This window comes from Helianthus annuus, chromosome 3, assembly GCF_002127325.2.
Source record: "Helianthus annuus cultivar XRQ/B chromosome 3, HanXRQr2.0-SUNRISE, whole genome shotgun sequence".
Classification (NCBI taxonomy): Eukaryota; Viridiplantae; Streptophyta; class Magnoliopsida; order Asterales; family Asteraceae; genus Helianthus; species Helianthus annuus.
The window spans coordinates 169,700,520-169,719,069 of NC_035435.2; the positions used below are offsets into that span (position 1 = coordinate 169,700,520).

Consider the following 18,550-nt stretch of genomic DNA (forward strand, 5'->3'; position numbering starts at 1 on the left):
CCGGTCTTCGACCCAGTGGTCACTTTTTGAAAATGTTCGGTTAATCATCGTCACTGGAGTATCAAATACCTATATCTATGCGGGTCTCGTTCAACTCAAATTATCTACGCCAAAGACAAACATGGTGAGATTGCTATATGTATAAAAACGATCATAAAAATATGCGATTACAAAATCTTCTATAACCGAACAGACTAAAAAAATAAAATCCGACCTATATGTTTACAAAATAAGGGGTCTCGGCCTCTTGGGCTAACTGATGGTGTATTCAACACGCGGTTACCGTGCTATCCAGCTTCTTAACGAGCACATACATAGCAACACGTGGACTACGATAATCTGGATGCCAACCAGATTGATCAACTCGACCTATGATGAAATCCTCCATTGCTGCTTCCATAAAGCATTCAAGAACAGCATCTGCCAAAACAAGAATAACGAGGTAGTTATCCTCTGAAATCAATAATGTGAAAAATTAAGCACAAAATAATTACCGTTTCGAAGTTCTCCAGCCAGAATAATCGTTGTTTCGGTCCCACTGAGATCTACTAGAGTTTCTAACAAATCTGTCACGGCTTCTTCACTGTAGATCACATCCGATCCAATCACTACGTTCACAAACAATTAATTCATTAAATATCATGACAAAATTGTATACATCCTTCGCATGCTTAAGCTTTACACAAATTCCAAAAACGATTACATAAAGAGTAAAATGACATTTTCGTCCCTGAAGTTTTGCCAGTTTTGTGACTCTTGTCTAAAGGTTTGTTATTCCGCATCTGGATCCAAAAGGTTTGAAATCTTGCCATTTTCATCCGGCTCGTTAACTCCATCTATTTTTCTCCGTTAAGTAAGGGGTATTTCCATCTTTTTTGTTAACTTAAATGGCAATTCAGTCTTTTTCACTTTATGTACAAGCATTTAGCATAATGTACAAGTATTCAAAAGACCGAATTGCCCTTTAAGTTAACGAAAAAGATGAAAATACCTCTGACTTAATGCCGAGAAATGGATGGAGTTAACGAGCCGGGTGAAAATGGCAAGATTTCAAACCTTTTGGATCCAGATGTAAAAAAACAAACCTTTGGACGAAAGTCGCAAAACTGGCCAAACCTCAGATACGAAAATGGCATTTTACTCTAACATAAAAAATCAAGGGTAAAACTCTAGTTTTGTATTAATAATATTTAAAAGAAAAATTACCAAAGTCAGGTAAAGGTTCAACTAATTCTGGGTCAGGGCGATCGCCCCAGGTGAGTTCATTAACCGTTGCACAACCTCGTACGTCTCCATATAAATTATCTTCAACGTTCTTTTTTAGAAGCCTTAATCGGTCTGGCATATCTGTAAGGATAACTTGAGAACCTAAAAGAGCTGCAATACAACTGAAAACACAATATGAGAAGATTTATGATCGTTTTAGAACCAAGGGCAAAACAAATAAAAGATTGTTACCCAGCTAAACCGCAGCCTGCGCCTAGTTCAACAACCTTCTTGCCTTGAAGAACAAGTAATCCTTTTTCCACTGCATGTTCTAGAAACTTTCCTAAAACAATTCCGCTGTCCCACATAACTGATCCGGTTACTCCTGGAGTACCCTGGAATATAAAAATCAGCGAGGAAAATAACTTCAGTAACTAAAACCGCTGTGTTTGAGTTTGACCATCAGCCTCGAAGAGAGAGCTTTTATACAGATGATAAGATGATAAGAATTTTATAACTTGTCCATTCACTTATGACTTCTAAGGGTCGAATGACTAAATTCGAGCTTCATACTTTATATGACCAAATAACTACCTAATGTACGTACGGTAATTCACATGAGATTGTAGACCCAAATTTAAATGAAACCCACATCAAATTCCTGCCTTCCTGGTACGGTTATGATCATGGGATTCTTATAAACATCAAGATGATCAAGTAAAACCTTACCTATAATTTGAAGTACAGAACAAACTGAAATAGAAAACGCATAAGTTACCCAAAAGATCAAAAAACAGCAGTCTTAGTCAAGTGTCAAACCGTGTAAATTACTACATTTGACTACAAGACATAATGTAAGACCCGACCTCTTATCAACCAGTATTATCAACTTTACCGACAAGAAGCTCACGCTTTATCTTCCATTTCCTAGTGATGACTTCTAAAAAGGTCACCCATACCAGAACTACTCTTTAAATTTCTCCTATCACCCAACCAATACCCCTAAAACGCGTTAGTGCATAATTGTCATTAACGAGCATAGCAATCGCTATAGCGCGCTACGTAGCGTATAGGTCTAGGCTCGCTATTAGGGCTGTAGCGAGAGATAGCGATAATAGCGACAATTTAATTTTTTTTAATATAAATAGCAATTAAAAATAGCTATAAAATAGTTGGATTTTAGGTTTTTGTTAAATATACATGTAAAATAGCATATATAACAGGGTATTTTTGATATAATATACATTATAATTTTTTTTCTAGTATATCGCTATTTATAAAATAGCCGCCCGCTATTTATCGCTATTCGCTATGTAGCATATGATATAGGTACCTTATCGCTATTTGTCGCTAATCGCCATTAACAACTATGTGTTAGTGTATCCGAGGTCAGTGTTCCTTGGCACCAATATCTCACGTGCAGTCGTGCACACAGAACGATACGGGATTTGCATTAGGCGCGACACGTATACTAACGTAACAAGAGACATGGTAACCAGTACTATAATCAACAAAAGGGTTTTAAGGGTGTAAGGGGTGCTCACCTAATAGGTGAGTCCCCCCTCTTACACGTAACCAACCAGAATAAGCCACGTCAACTCTCCTCTAACACTCCCCTAATACCCCTTTTTGATGGCGGCACTCCCCTCTTAGGTGAATTGGTTTTTTTTGATTGGTCAAGCTCTCCCTCTCTCCTCCCTCTCTCCTCCCCCCTCCTCGGCAGCTCCCCACCGTTTTAATCCCTCTCTCTCTTCACCGCTGGAGTTGGCGGCACATCACCTATGCGGCAAGAGGGGTCCCCGATTGCAAATCGGTGGGTACCCGCCCACCCTAAGATTAGGGTTTTAAGTTGAAAATCAACAAAACCACTTAAGTGCTACAAATTTCTGCATAATCCAACATTGTTTCCATATCTTACATCAAAAAAGACCCTAATCATTATACAAGTGAAGTCAGGACCTTTCAACATTAATCCCTACTTATTTACTATTCAAAATTCTACATATTCCTTTAAAATTAACCAATGGCATTTCATCGAACACTATATGTGCAACCATAACTGACCAGTGAAGAAGGGGACTGAGAAATGGAGATACAACGGCCACAAGCGTCAATTGAGAGGTTGAGAGAAGACTGAGAGACGAAAGCATTGGGTTTAGAGAAAGTGGGTTGCTGAAGTCCCCACAGCAACATCATCTCATCAGATGGATCTCCTCTCACCATTCTTACTTTGCCTTTGTAGGATCCCATTCCAGTTACTATTTCTTCTTCTTCTTCGCTGAGATCGTTTGGGTTGACTTCTTGTCCGTGGTCAGTGCCGGCCATTATCTCCGGCGTTCCGCTTCGACGGACGGGCGGCTACCTTGGTGTATTGATGCTGCTCTAACGCTCTGTTCCCGAGTTAACTTAACGAGGGATAAGAAAAGAAAGCAAAAGTGAGAAAGGAAAGGATGAGAAAGGAAAAAAAAGATGACTTTCTCACCGCTTCCTCCCAAATCGGAAGGAAAGAAAAATTAAAGAATTTAGCCTAGTTTTCCTGTCATTTCCTTTCTTTTCCTTCCTTAAATGAAACTCGGGAACACGACATGTTTTATTTTCCTTTCTTTTCCTTCCTTAAATGAAACTCTGGAACACAAAATATTTTTACTTTCTTTCTGTTTCCTTTCCTTTCCTTCCGTTAGTAAACTCTGGAACATAGTGTAAGGGGGTGTTTGGGTTGGCTTACTTTGGAGCATCTGATCACTTATATTATTTTTTGAGTATTTGGGTTAGCTTATTTCGAAGGAGTTTGTGTCTTGAGGAGTTATTTCTTGAGAAGTTAGAATTTCTAATTAGGGGTGAGCAAATTAACCACTATAATCGATAATCGAACCATAATCGACATAACCGAACCACTAATAACCGATAACCAATATAACCAATGGTTATGGTTATGAAACTTTGTATAACCGCTCAATCGGTTATGGTTATGGTTATGAAGCTTTGGTTAACCGATATAACCGAAACCGAACCAAATGGATTTGTGTTTTACAAAACCATATAGAGGGTTTTTTACTAAGATAAACGTATGTTAGTAACAAAATGATCTTGATGTAGATGCCATTTGTTTTAATAAAGAACTAAGGTGTTATGTCCATATTTTTTTTGTTTGAGAATTACCTTATTAAAAAGAACTCAAAATCGGTATTTCAACCAACAAGTTTAGTCTCTGTTATCTTATAAAATAGGCTTAAGCTATGTTCAAATCGTGCACAACCCTATTTATTTCAAACCTTGCTTGGTTACTTAACCGAAATTAACCAAAATCGAACCATAACCGACTTCATAACCGATTAACCATAACCGAAGTTTGGTTATGGTTATGGTTACCAAAACTCCATAACCGAACTAGCGGTTATTGTTATGGTTAATAGTAAAAACCGAACCAAACCGACCCATGCACACCCCTATTTCTAACTTCTCACTTTTGACTTATATAAGTTAATAAGTCACTTTGAGAAGGAATGCCAAACACCCACTAAGCAAGTTTATAAAATTCAGAGTTAATTGCCAAAACCGTCCCTAAAGTTTGGGTATGTTTGTCATTTTCGTCCAAAATGACTTTTTTTACCAAATAGCCCCCCACGTTTGTAACTTTTTGCCATTTTCATCAGCATCTCCGATGCCGAAATTTCCTTGATTCCGATCCGATTCAGTGGTTGTGGTGGGAGTACGGTGGCGTAGTGGTGGCGGAGGGGTGGGAAGGAGGCGACGCCCCAGATTTGGCGGAAGATGGATTCGGTAAACTCAAAAAGGTCTTCTTGCACTCCTGATGTTAGGATTTGAGAGTTTAATTGTTGATTGTTTTGGTTGAATAGAAAATGTCTTCTTGAACTCAGAAAGGTTTCTAAACTCCTGATTGTTTTAGACAAAAAAATTAGGGTTTAAGTTCTGCATTTCTTCCTCTTGTAGAAATACCAATAATATCATTGACTTTTTGGGTAAAGGGTTACCCCGGTGATTTTATAACATATCAAAAATCAAACAAGTAGAAGGCTGACAGTGCCTACTAGTTCTCTTAGTGACATACCACTAAAGAGTGCAACAAGAAACAACTCAAAGACACAACCCAATACATCAAAACAAAACAAAATATTGGTCTTCAGTCTTCATCCACGAAGTCTTCTTTATCCATCTTCCACTCTTCCAAAAATCTATCGACATTTGAAGTTTGCTTGTACCTGAAAGAGATTAATTTTGTTCTAACCGTGCTAATGATTGAATCAGCCAGCTGTTCTGGCGGTCTCAGACGATTACTGAAAAATCTAGCATTACGTTCATTCCATATGACATAAGCTGCGGCTGCCACCACCAATCTACTTGCAACCGAGTACACCGACTTCGATTTGGCTTTAGCAATCAACCAAGCTGAGATATCCTCCCATGAATCTTGAATCGAATTCATATCAACTTTATGCCTGACCTTATGCCAAACTGACTTCGAATATGCACATTCGAAGAACAAATGGTCATGAGTCTCTAAACCTGATTGGCATAGCAAACAACACATCAAATTCATAGATCCCGTAACCGAATGATTCCACCTCAAAATCCGGTCTTGAGTCAAGAGTTTCTTCTTGAAAATAAGCCAACACATGAACGCATGTTTCGGAATATTAAAAGAAGACCACACCACTTTCGACCACGATTTCGGCTGATCACGCGTCCGGATCACATTCTAGACATCTTTAGACGTGAAAGGCACCAGCTTTCCATCCGTATTCCTCCATAAAATTCTATCCTGCATATCAGATATAGAGAGAGGCCGAAGCTGAAATAATGTAGGGTACCTACTTCTCCAATCATCCGGCCATTCCCATCGGCCATCAATAAACGCCTCTGTCACTTTAGACTTGATAGTAAAACCATATCTAGCCATTTGGCGCGGAGTAACTATGTGCTGAAGAGGGCATTCAGCCGACCATTTATCAAACCACAAAAAGGAGCTTTGACCTAACCGAGTAATTTAACTCAGTTTGGTGTAAAGAACTTAAAGTGATATAAAACATGTGTTTTTTGACATAAAATGAAATTAAAACTTTTAAAGGGCACGTTTTTAAAATTCAGATAATACATAAAGGACAAAAACTGAAATTTACTCAATAGCAGGTAAATATACAAGTGTAAACTAAGCTATGACCTGTTCGAGTTCGTATTACTAAAACTCCAATTAATAAAGTTGGGACTTTATCCTTGTAAGTGCTGTCTATAATGATATCTGAATCAAAAACTTGCAATTGGTATTTTTGTTTCTCTCCTATTTTGTAAAAAAGGAAACTAAGGTAAGTGCTTTTTTATAAACATGTGTATAAAAAGAACATATTTCATTTAAAAAAAATCGGTTTCTTCTCCATTGATTCTTTTTTTTCCCCAAAGATTCTACTTCTTTACACACCAATTGTTTTTGTAATTCTCTTACTTGACCTTCAAATCTCAAGTTTCTTGGTAGCTATCATTGGATGACAGGGAGGTGGGGTGTTCCTTCCTTGTGGGGTTTGCGCCCACAAGGTGTTCGATGAAATGCTCGGAGTAAATTATCAATGAGCTACGGTTCAAAAAGCCTTTGAACCGTCGGGTATTAGCTCTAGTTTCGTTCTCTTTTTCTTGTTTTGGGTGGAGACATTGCCTAAGTGTCTTGGCTAAGGTTGTCCTCATTTCGGTTTTTTTTAGGCCATGTCGAATGGTTTTTGGCCTTGCCCCTTCAAGGGGTTCCATTGTTGCCCCGATGGGGTTGTTGGGTCTAAGGGGATCCCAAGGCTTATGACTCATATTAAACGTCACCATTTTGGTTCGGATGATAGAAAAGATACTTTGAGACGTGCCATTGCTGAAGACCCTAATCTTTTTACCTCTGTTTGTGAAGCCCTTAGGTTGTCTGAACAATGGTTGTGTTGGGAGTGCATGTGCCTTCATTCTTTCCGGCGGGGGTGTCACCATGAAGATCGGGTTGTTCGGTTTGTGCCATCGGAAGTGGGTGAAGTGGGGTTTATTGTGGGGGCCCCTAGACCGTGTGTCGCATCGGAGGTTTCCCCGTCTGGAGAGGTATGTGTTGATGTTGCTTTACTTGACCGAGTTTTCTCTCTTCCTATTAAAACTGTTAAGAGCATCCCCTTTAGTTGTCGCATGGCGTTTGCCCAAGCCTTAACCACAGCTTTGGGTAATGTGGTGGCTATGCCTGATTCGGTTGATGCATGGATTCGACTTCTACTATTACCTCGTTGTACCTTACATGTATTTACGCCGGTTAGCCGCCAGGATAAGAGGTCAGGCAACAGGAGAAATGGTCAATGTCTTAGTATACAGCGGGCGTTGTCCCAATGGGGTGACCGTGAGGGGTTTGGCATTCTCATTCAGTCTTTGTTTGCTCAACCTATGAAGGAGGGTCTGGAGGGATTTAAGAAAATGTCTAAAAAAAAAAGCGAGGATGGGAGTTCTAATGTCAGGCAGTGTTTACGTAAGGTTGCCGATGGTCATTTTACCGCTGCGGTTAAGGTCCTTTGTTCTTCTGGAGTTGCACCACTTGATAAGAAAACTATGAAGGCTCTCGTGGATAAACACCCGTGCATGCCCCCTCCGACCATGCCCGCTTTCCTTCCGTCAGAGCCTCACCTTGTAGCGGATTGATGGTTTGAGGGCTCAACACCTTTTGGACGCCCTTTGTGGGGAAGGGTCCGTGATTGCGGTTAGTCTCCTCAGGGCGATTTCAGCTGTGGTTAACTTATTTTTACGGGGGGGATGCCCGAGGAGTTTGGCTGAGTTTGTTGCATCTGCTCCCCTTACGCCCCTTCTCAAGCCCGATAATGGGATTAGGCCTATTGCAGTGGGTTCGATCTGGAGGAGAGTGGTCTCCAAGGTGGCGATGTAGGGAGTGGGGAAGGATATGGCCAAATATCTTGGCGACTTTCAGTTTGAGGTCGGGGTTCCAAACGGGGCTGAGGCAGTTCTTCATAGTGCTAACAGACTCTTAAATACGCACCACCAAGACGGGTCGTTGGCTATGCTTACCGTCGATTTCTCGAATGCCTTTAATCTTGTGGATAGAACTGCTCTTTTAAATGAGGTAAGGAAAATGTGTCCATCCATCTCTGCTTGGGTTGATTTTTTATACGGGCAACCAGCTAGGCTTTTATGTGGGGAATGATAATATTTGGTCTTCCACGGGGGTTCAGCAGGGGGATCCTTTAGGGCCTCTCCTTTTTGCCCTTGTTTTACACCCTCTTGTTCTCCGAATCAGAGATCGTTGCAAGCTCCTTTTTCACGCCTGGTACCTGGATGATGGGACCCTTATTGGAGATGTTACTCAGGTGGCCAAGGCTTTTGACATCATTAGAGTGGAGGGCCCCTCCTTGGGCCTCCTTCTCAACATTAAACTGAAGTTTTTTGGCCTACATGCGACGGGGTGAAGACTCAAGAGGGTTTATTTCCGTGGGAGATTGGTAGGCCCGTGCATGGTGTGAAACTCTTGGGTGGTGCTGTCAGCAGAGATGGGGAGTTTATTAGTGGTTTGGCCCTTAAAAGAGCTAAATGTGCGGTTGAGTTGATGGGATGCCTCAAACGTCTTCGAGACCCTCAGAGCGAACTCCTCCTGCTTCGTTCGTGTATGGGGGTTGCTAAACTGCTGTTTGGGCTAAGGACGTGTCAGCCTTCTTTTGTTGGGGAAGCCGTCTCTGTTTTTGACAAGGGGCTTCGGAATGCGATCGAGAACATTGTTGTTTGTGGGGGTGCCTTTTTCGGGGACCTACAATGGAGGTTAGCTTCCCTCCCGACCCGTTTTGGGGGGCTTGGGATTTGCTCAGCTGAGGATGCCTCTTCCTACGCTTTTGTGGCTTCAAGAGCCCAATCTTGGGTTCTTCAAGACCACATCCTTCGTGAATGTGGTGGTGGGTTGTTGGACTCTGATTACATGGGTGCGTTAGACAACCTGCATAGTTCTCTTCCCGATCTTGATCTCGGCGGTTTCTACATTAAAGACACCGCCCCCATTAAAGCCCAGAAAATTTTGGCGAATGCCTTATATGGCGAAATCGTCAAGACATTGAAAAGAAGTTTGCTTTGTCTCCGCGGCAGCGAGCCGTGTTTGAGTGTTTGCGAGCCCCCCATGCTCAGGATTTCCTGTCTGTTGTTCCCATTGAAGGTTTAGGGCGATGTATGTCGGCTGTGGAATACCGGGCTATCCTCAAGTACCGGCTGATGGTACCGCTTTTCCCGGTTGATGACCCGTGTCCTGTATGTCGGAAGTCTTGCTTGGATTCTTTTGGGGAGCATGCAATCCATTGTAAAGAATTACAGGATTTAAATATCGACACGATTTAGTTCGTGATGTGCTTTATGATGTCCTTAAGCGGACAGGGATCTCGGCGAAAAGGGAAGCTCCGGTGAACTTCTTGACCGATCTATTAGAAGGGAGATCTACCCTACGGCCCGCTGACATTCTTGTTTTTGGATGAGAAGGAGGAAAACACGCGTGTGTTGATTTGACAGGTGTATCCCCCCTCGTTGGGCTAAGGGACCACGGGTTTGTGGTGGGTCAAGCAATAACTAAGGCAGAGGCGGCCAAAGTAGCTAAGCATGAGAAAACTTGCATCGAGAATCAGCATGTGTTCGTCCCATTCGCTTTCGATACTTTTGGCGCTCTCGCCCCTGACGCGGTGCGGTTCCTCAAGCGAGTTCAACAGGTGGTAAGCAGAAACACCGCACATGTTAAGGGGCAGAATTTTGTGTTTAGCAGGGTAGGGTTTGCTATTCAGAAGGGGGTGGCGGCGCAACTTGTTGCTCGTCTACCTGCCATTAATCTGTAATCGTCTCTGTTTTTATGATTCGTTTGTATTATAATTTAGCTCTTTGATGCCTAGTTAATCAAGTATAATTAAACAAGCTTCCGTCCAGGCCTAAGCTTCTTCTTCAAATAGGTAGTTTGATTAAGTTAACGAGTCTAAACAAGTCTTTTATTTATATCATTATATAAATTCTATTTAGAGTTAATTACACAAATGGGTCCTGTGGTTTATACCCGATTTCGCCTTTGGGTACTAACTTTTTATTTTAACAGATTTAGGTTCTATGGTTTCAATTTTGTAACACCTTTGGGTACTAACACCAAAATTAGTTAATTAATGACTAAAATACCCTTGCATTTTTTTAAGTTTATCAATGTAACACATTTGGGTACTAACACCTAATTTTATTTAAGTTTAAATCAATTTACAAAATCTATTTATTTTTTTTATTTTCATCTTTTTATTATATCTCTTAATTAATATAAAGTCTATTTATTTTTTTTATTTTCATATTTTTATTAAATTTCTTATTTAACATAAAATCTACTTGTTACACCAGTATTTTTTTAAATAGATTTTTTAAATAAAATCTACTAGCTATATAGTTTTATGTAAATTAAATTTCTTACTAGTTTTAAATAATGTAAACCTTACTCGTTTTGAATTTTGGATATATATGATTGATAATAATAATAATAATAACAAAATATCTTTCATGTAAAAAAAATTAAGCCATTTTTAACTTGTTTTTTTGTTCATTTACATTTTATTAGTTTAGAAACATATTTAATTTACATAAAACCTACTAGTTGCACCAGTAAAATCTACTAGCTATATAGTTTTATGTAAATTAAATATCTATTTTACAAAAAAAAAGAGTTAAAAAAAGGCTTAAATTTTTTTAGTTTTATCTAAAATACCTAGCTATATAGTTTTATTTAAAATACCTAGCTATATAGTCTTATGTAAATTAAATATCTTTCTAAAATAGTAAAATGTAAATGAACAAAAAAATGAGTTAAAAAAATGCTTAAATTTTTTTTACATGAAAGATATTTATTATTATCAATCATTTCAATCCAAAATTGAAAACGAAAATTTAATTTACATAAAAGTATATAGCTAGTAGATTTTATTTAAAAAAATCTATTTAAAAAAATACTGGTGTAACAAGTAGATTTTATGTTAAATAAGAAATTTAATAAAAATATGAAAATAAAAAAAATAAATAGAGTTTATGTTAATTAAGAGATATAATAAAACAATGAAAATAAAAAAATAAATAGATTTTGTAAAATTGATTTAAACTTAAATAAAATTAGGTGTTAGTACCCAAATGTGTTACATTGATAAACTTAAAAAAATGCAAGGGTATTTTAGTCATTAAGTAACTAATTTTGGTGTTAGTACCCAAAGGTGTTACAAAATTGAAACCATAGAACCTAAACCTGTTAAAAAAATAAGTTAGTACCCAAAGGCGAAATTATGTATAAACCACATGACCCATTTGTGTAATTAACTCTTCTATTTAATAGTATATATTACACTAGGCTATCACCCGGGAACATCCCGGGTTAGGAAAATTTAGTTTTCAATAATAAAAGGTACATAAACAACATTTTAAAACGCGTTAGTATCTTCCGCTGCATTGTTATTAAATCAACTTGTGATTGTAACTGGTAACCAACCGTCAAGGTTAGACCCTTCCGAGCCCGCCGGAAATCGGGGTGTGACAGTTGAGTCCCTTTGAAGATGCATATCATTGAGTTGCCAAAATCTTTCCTTGAGTAAATCGAATCCCTTCTACGAAAAGAACCATCTAAGAGGTATGACGATAGTCTTTTAACTGTTGAACTCCAAGATGCAAAATACACACAAGAGGGTTATCAAACTTGAATGTTGAACAAATATCATCAAAACAAATGTAATTAACTACTAAAAAAAGTACAGTAAGTTGAAGAAAATAAGATGTCATATTGTTATGTAACATATTTCTACTAAGTTGCTTATTACAGTTATGCAGCCCAAGTTATTTGGTGATTATGATTTGTAGTCGTCAATAAATTTTATACAATATCTTTGCAACAGATCAAGAAAATAAGATATCATAAAACCAGCTCGCTAACCCAGCCTTCTTAAACCTTGTTGATCCAGCCCAATACGTGTTAAACCTTAGCACATCTTGCTTGTCAAAAGCAAAAGAAAGGCTACAACTTACACCAACGGGTGACCCATTGCCAAATCCTGAGCAAACTCGCATGACACAGAGATGTTCGCCACAATCGGAAATAGATTGGACAGCACATTAATGCTTCTAACCAATAAAGGACACTGAGTCGGCAAGCTTTTTAAACCCGTTCCAAGTAAAGCTAATTCCCTTGAATCATAATGAGATCTCTGTATAAGAATGTTTTCGAACGCATACGCCTAAGAAGACACGCCATGGTGGATGAATATCCAAAGAGACCTTGGAAGTCACATACCCTTTCTGCACAAAAAATTAGACTTCTAAAGTCAGCTTTAATTCTTTCTGATCTTATTTCATTGCAGGTCTTCACACATGACTCTCCTTTAGCAGGTGATATATCAACAACTATTCTAAAACTATTACAAAACAGCAATATATCAACATCTAATCAATCATTGATCATATTGGTTTTGCATATAAAGATTCCAAATACATGAGTAGGGTTGTTCATTTTTATCCTAAACCCGACCCGAATCCGAAGCCACCAAAACCCGAATTAGATAGTACCCGAGAAACCCAAAAAACCCAAACCCAACCAACCCGAACATTATATGGGTTGGTCATCGGGTCACTTTTTCCATGCGAAAACCCGACCCGAAAACCTCAAAACACGAAACCTAAAAAAAACCCGAACATTTGTTATCTTTTTTATAGATATGTTTTAGTTTAGAGTCTATGGTATTTGGAACATTAAGTTTTGAGACTTTTAATTATCATATTGTCAAACGATGCTTGAATTTTAATGAAATTTTGTTAGTAGCAGTATGAATTTTGATATTTTGCTGCAAATATCAAAAAAAATATTATAGATATAATTATCTTCCTAACAAATTACATCTTTAAAGGTTACTTAAATGTTAAAATGTGACGATAATTTAAATAATCATATAACTTAAATAACCTATCCTCTTCCTCTAAACCTGAGAAACCTGGCTTATCTGAAACTTAATATAGTCGGGTTGCAAGTGAGTTTTTGTAACGCTATTTCAAGATTTTTGAACAGACCCACGATCAAAATAAGTATTTAAAAGTATCTGTACATATAATAAGTAACTAACCCACATAAGATCTTATGCATTAGATAAATACAAATAAAAGCTATTCAAATCATATCTCCTAACTACAATAAATATAATTATACTAAACCATAACATATACATTACCATGTTTCCAAACATAAACATAACGGCAAAAGCTGATGAACCCAAACTTTAAATGGGCCGGTTATCAGGTCATGTTTTCCCATCCGCAAACCCGAATAACCCAATCCGTAAAACCCGAAACCAAAGAACACCGCTACCGGTAGGTATTGTAACGACACTCGCCTCTGTTTGATTTTAAATCTTAATGATACAATTCTACTTTATAAAGCCCAAGAACTCATGACGACTGAAAAAAAAAAACAGAAAAAAGAGTGTATATGAAAAAGAAACCAAAATGGATTTTTATTTGTATAACTATTATTTAATTAGGTAAATAAAACATTACATATTTCCGATAGCGTCTAATTTATTTTCCTTTTCTAATAAATAAAAAAGTAAAAGAACTCAAATAAACCTTCGAAGTATTGAAGGTTCCTTTAAAGAATACCAGCCATTAGTTTGACCTTTTCTAGTTATTCTTTATTTGGGTCCATGTCAATGTGCACAAGAAAGAGTGATCAGGTGCATATCATTCCACCATAAGCATAACCAACACTAATTCCAGTTGGTTATTTTCAAATTATTATTATTATTATTATTATTATTATTATTATTATTATATTTACTCATATTTTGTTTTTTCTTAAGACTTTTTCAATTTTTTTAAAAATGTAATGTTTTATAAAATTCCGACTATATTGTTGTAACGTGACTATTTTTGTCTATGTGAAGTTGTAAATATTATTGTACAAGTGATCTAAGCACAAACATACAAGTCAAAAGTTTCCTCGTGGTTTTTAAATATACAATTACGTTGTTTATCTTTTTTGTTATTTTAGTAATAAAGTATGGTTAAAAAATTTCAAAAGTACTATTGTGACGGACTTATTTTTATTTACTATGAATCGATAAAAGTTTTATTTGAAAGGGTCAGATGCATGTGATTTTTTTTCTTTACCGTGAGGACATAATCAACACCGTATGAACATCAGTATCGGTATCATATTCGTTTTATGGTTTTCTCGACATGTCGTTGAATACAAAGTTGCATGCACAGTTGAATGTTTTTTTGTACGGTAAGCTATAGTTAGTACCGGTACGGTAATGGTACGTGATGAACCGATTCCATTGTTGTATCTAGTTCTGTATCATACCGAGCCGAGCCAACCCGAACCGATACCGACCCAAAACCCGCTGCGGAGTGCGGGTAATCCCACAAATTGCCATAAAAGTTAAAACATATCGGTTTCTATATACCATCTTATAGCATTTTTGACTACATTCCATAAAGATTTGAGACTCGGATTTCTTGCACTTTTATGATTTATCACAATGCAATAGATCTGCCTGTGCGTTTGACTTTTGAAAGTCAAAAACGAAACTGATGGAAAACATAAACCAAACAAAAATTATGGAATGCTAAAAAGTAAAAAACAATTGCTATATTTATACCAAAGTTGACTCCTTCCAAAGGTTTATTAAAACATGCTAGTAACTGAATCTAATATTCACAATATACGATATCAAAAAACACAATATAAATTTGTTCTAATCCTTTGGTCTTTAAAGCTCTCAAATCTTTGAGATCTTGATGAGCATTTCAAGAGCTTTTTGTGTGTACTGAAGATACACTTCTACATCGCTTTATCTTCGTTAAACCCTGTTAAACCCTGCGAAAATAATGATAGTTCTTGATCAGATTCTCATAACAAAAGATCACGGATTTTTTCTACCATGAGAAACAAATATCTGTTTAACCGCCCTGGTTAACCACAAGATATTCCAAAATTAGCTAGCTAAACAAACACATTTAAACTATAAGTTCTGAGTTTTTAGTTATCGCTTACGCCATACTGATCGCCGAAGTAATGGTGTACCCGATGGTCGTACCAACTTGAGTCACGTATTGAGATATACCACATTGGTTTTAGTTAAGAATTCTGAACCAGAAAACCACCAAAAACCAAACCGCCATAACCAAATATGTAAAATTGTTTGGTTTTGGTCGATTTCAGTTTAGATTTCTGAACCCGGAAAACCAAACATGTAATTCTGTTCGGGTTTATAACGGTTTCATACTTTTGTTACCGAAAACCAAACCACAAAACCAAATATGTAATTTGCTTCGATTTTAAACAGTTTTTGGTTAAATCGGTTTAAAACCGAATAACAAACACCCCTATAGTTGGAATAAACGAAACGATGGTGAGGCTCGGGTAGAGTTGCCCGTCTCGCGTTAGCGCCATCATCACCTGCGGTAACCCGAGCGGCAGTTCATCACCACTATCCACCTGCCAAAAGTGTATGGTCTTCCCATATGTTTTCGCCACTTTCTCGAGATCTTTTCGTTCAACCGGACCGGGAACACCGGGAAGGAAGAGCACGCCGCTCTTCACCTCATACTCGTGGCTATGCCACATCGGTTTTTTGGTGTCCGGAAGAGTTAAAAACTGTTCTTCAGTTACTATGTATTCCAGCCCGATCAACCGCGCATCGGCATCAGGCCAGTCGTAGACCAGACATTGTCGCATGTCTTCGTTCAGATGGCCGCAGTAGTGATGTGCTTCCACTTGGCGAATCAGGTGAAAAGTACCCACCTTTCTTGGCTAGAACCTCATTCATGTGAAAAGTACCCACCTTTCTAGTTTCTATGGCCTAAAACGAAACCATTAAAAATATAAGTTAATTTATAATTCATTCATGTGAAAAGTATGCACCTTTCTAGTAATGGTATAATACCTGTTGTCAGTTATTGAATGTGACTGGAAAACTACAAGACATGCATTGATTAAAAAACATTGTTTGTTGACATTTATGAAGCTACACGCATAATGATTTTTTTCCCGTCCTTCCTTGTATAAATCTTGTCACAGCCGGTAATAAAGAAGCTAGCACTCTCTCGATCACTGCAAAAAGAAAAGGAAAATAGAATGATCATTAAACATAAGAAAACAATAAAAATATGAGTAATTAAAATATGAGTAATTACAGCCAAGTGGAAGAAAACATCTGTAGACCTTAGTAGCCTCGCGAATTCCATACTCAGCTCTTTCCAAATCATTGAGATAACTACTGGCTTCCTTAGGACCACTCATGATGTCAACTGCCTTCTTAACCTTGGTATATACAGGAAGTGGAATTTCATCTATGTATGTATGTATGTATAAAGAGAATTTATATTATTAGTTAATTGTCATTTATCAATTCATATGTATCCATCAATGCGTACCAGATGGTGTAAGACGCATCTTGGCGAACCTGTCCTCAAGCTGAAGGCAAGACAAATTAAGGATTAAACTCCTCTTCTGATTCATTATTAATTAATTAATTAATTAATTTAAAAAAATTCTGGATATTCAAAAAGCATGGCTTACATGATGATCCTGAGATGGCTTCTTCTTATTACCATCTGATGGTAGTCCAAGAGGCATCTTGCCATACTTTTTAATGTTATCTCGATGCTGCACAACAAAACATGTTTATAAGTGTTATAAAACAGGTGACTTGAAGGACCAGATGCTACTTGATGGGATATTTCTATGCATATTGATCAATAAATAAGTAAAGCATTAGACATCCAGCTTCGCTTCTGACTGTAAATGCGAATGCGAACAATAACTGAGAAAACTCAAGGAGACCACTTGTTACAAGACTTACGTGGAAGGAGTCGGAGAGATCGGCGTTGTCTGCTAAAGATCCAAAAGTGTCACCATAGAACCCAGGTATAAAAAAAAACAATAATCAGTCAAGCTTGAATAGATGTAAAATTGAATAAGCTACAGAAACACAGATAGATAACAATACAAATACAACTGGATACTTCTTTGAAACATGGAAGGAAAACACAAAGAAAGCTTATACCCTTTGGCCTGTGTAGGGGGCTTTTCCATAAATGATAGCAGAAGATACATCCAAATCTAAACCCTAATATGATCATCTATAAATGTAGATAGGGAGAGAGAGAGAGAGAGAGAGATTACAGATAATGTTGAAGCAGACCCAATTGAACGCTCTAAAAATGATCCAAAACCCTACAGCGACATTGTTTTTTTTGGTGATGGATCGACTCAATTTAGAACAACTTTTTACAACAAATGGTAGATATAACCCATGTACGTAAAACTCACCCCGAATGGTCCGATAGGAGTGAAATTGGAAGCTCCAGTTGCTCTGATACACATAAAAGCAACAAAAGGACGGATCATGCTTGAATCAACGTCATCCCGTATATTGCAGGCCCTCCCTATAAGCATTAGTAGCCCTTAGAATGTCAACCGCACGATCGCAAAAATGCCCAACTACAAAGGCCTTAAAATTCTGAATCATCCCACATCATCTCATTAGTTAACCAACCACACAAAAACTAATACAAAAGCACAAAATCATACCTTGGGTGGATTCTTTATGATATACGCCATTGTTTCAAAAGATTTTAGCTGGATGGCCTCATTGTATTTCTTTATTTCTGTTAAGATATAGAGCTGATAACATTAATATATTGACATCCAATTTCAATAATAAAAAAACTGCAAAATACACAAGAATCCAAATATATCTTATCACAACTACGCCACTTTAATTACATTCTTATTTCTTTATATGTGGAACACTTGAAAAAAAAATTGAAACAAACAATGATATAAATAATTCCTTTACCTGTTCTCTCCCACAAAGTATGTGGAAACCAGATCCTGATATGTGACCACCCAATGCTTTACCTGAGCTAAACTCCTTTTTGCATTCCACAAAAACCCTTTTTCCGATCACCGGAGATTCTTCATCTTCCGTTACATCTTCATCTGAAAGTTTCGAAATCTTGAGTTTTATCACCATCTTCCCATCACTGGACGACGATCCGATCATCATGTTCCGATCGTCTTCATCATCCTACTAATCTGTAATCATCTTCTCCATCGATCGGTTAACAGATTCATCGATTAATCAAGAACAAACAGTGAACAAACCCTAAAGAAGATGAAGTGAAAAAACCCATCTCGAATAATCAGCCAACGAAATTGGGGTTTGAGATAAGATTAAGAAAATGGAATGAAGCTTGAATCGTGGATCGGAGATGAGAAGAATAGGTTGGCTGGGATGAATTCTTCATTTTTGGGATGACGGTGTGAACAAATGAGGGA

General features: G+C 37.5%; 4 protein-coding genes across 10 annotated transcripts; all 4 read right to left on the minus strand.

Moving 5' to 3' along the window:
* Positions 1-112: 112 nt before the first annotated feature.
* On the minus strand, positions 113-3,606 carry LOC110930703 (protein N-lysine methyltransferase METTL21A). Its single transcript, XM_022174059.2, has 5 exons — positions 3,271-3,606; positions 1,459-1,601; positions 1,207-1,388; positions 495-608; positions 113-420 (listed from the first exon to the last, which is right to left on the minus strand). The coding sequence occupies exons 1-5, from the start codon at positions 3,529-3,531 to the stop codon at positions 269-271; spliced, it is 852 nt and encodes a 283-aa protein (XP_022029751.1). The 5' UTR covers positions 3,532-3,606; the 3' UTR covers positions 113-268.
* Positions 3,607-5,347: 1,741 nt separating this feature from the next.
* Positions 5,348-6,124, minus strand: LOC110932561. The gene is made up of 2 exons (XM_022175888.1): positions 6,040-6,124; positions 5,348-5,730 (listed from the first exon to the last, which is right to left on the minus strand). Exons 1-2 carry the CDS (start codon positions 6,122-6,124, stop codon positions 5,348-5,350), a joined length of 468 nt encoding a protein of 155 aa, XP_022031580.1.
* An 8,705-nt stretch (positions 6,125-14,829) lies between these two features.
* Positions 14,830-16,224, minus strand: LOC110932560 (oil body-associated protein 1A). Its single transcript, XM_022175887.1, has 2 exons — positions 16,210-16,224; positions 14,830-16,018 (listed from the first exon to the last, which is right to left on the minus strand). The coding sequence occupies exons 1-2, from the start codon at positions 16,222-16,224 to the stop codon at positions 15,569-15,571; spliced, it is 465 nt and encodes a 154-aa protein (XP_022031579.1). The 3' UTR covers positions 14,830-15,568.
* On the minus strand, positions 14,838-18,546 carry LOC110930701. Of its 7 annotated transcripts, none has more exons than XM_022174054.2 (10): positions 18,069-18,546; positions 17,801-17,877; positions 17,540-17,655; positions 17,393-17,443; positions 17,070-17,101; positions 16,787-16,873; positions 16,642-16,681; positions 16,402-16,528; positions 16,152-16,318; positions 14,838-16,067 (listed from the first exon to the last, which is right to left on the minus strand). In XM_022174054.2, exons 3-9 carry the CDS (start codon positions 17,615-17,617, stop codon positions 16,233-16,235), a joined length of 501 nt encoding a protein of 166 aa, XP_022029746.1. In that variant the 5' UTR covers positions 17,618-17,655; positions 17,801-17,877; positions 18,069-18,546; the 3' UTR covers positions 14,838-16,067; positions 16,152-16,232. The 7 variants fall into 7 exon arrangements, with proteins under 7 accessions (XP_022029746.1, XP_035843649.1, XP_022029745.1 ...); XM_035987756.1 differs by having other exon boundaries at positions 17,540-17,710; XM_022174053.2 differs by having other exon boundaries at positions 17,070-17,098; positions 17,540-17,729.
* Between the last annotated feature and the right edge of the window lie 4 nt (positions 18,547-18,550).

Bases quoted from the DNA above. Each gene is read 5' to 3' on its own strand.
- LOC110930701 (XM_035987756.1), bottom strand. From the start codon at position 17,665: ATGCTTATAGGGAGGGCCTGCAATATACGGGATGACGTTGATTCAAGC. The intron at 17,102-17,392 runs GTAATCTCTCTC...TTGGATCTTTAG, and splicing joins GGTCTGCTTCAACATTATCT to CAGACAACGCCGATCTCTCC. The intron at 16,319-16,401 runs GTAATTACTCAT...TTCTTTTTGCAG, and splicing joins ATGTTTTCTTCCACTTGGCT to TGATCGAGAGAGTGCTAGCT.
- LOC110932561 (XM_022175888.1), bottom strand. From the start codon at position 6,124: ATGGCTAGATATGGTTTTACTATCAAGTCTAAAGTGACAGAGGCGTTT. The intron at 5,731-6,039 runs GTAGGTACCCTA...TATGCCAATCAG, and splicing joins ATGGCCGGATGATTGGAGAA to GTTTAGAGACTCATGACCAT.
- LOC110930703 (XM_022174059.2), bottom strand. From the start codon at position 3,531: ATGGCCGGCACTGACCACGGACAAGAAGTCAACCCAAACGATCTCAGC. The intron at 1,602-3,270 runs GTCAGTTATGGT...TTTATATTCCAG, and splicing joins CTCAGTCCCCTTCTTCACTG to GGTACTCCAGGAGTAACCGG. The intron at 1,389-1,458 runs GTAACAATCTTT...TTGTGTTTTCAG, and splicing joins GCAGGCTGCGGTTTAGCTGG to TTGTATTGCAGCTCTTTTAG.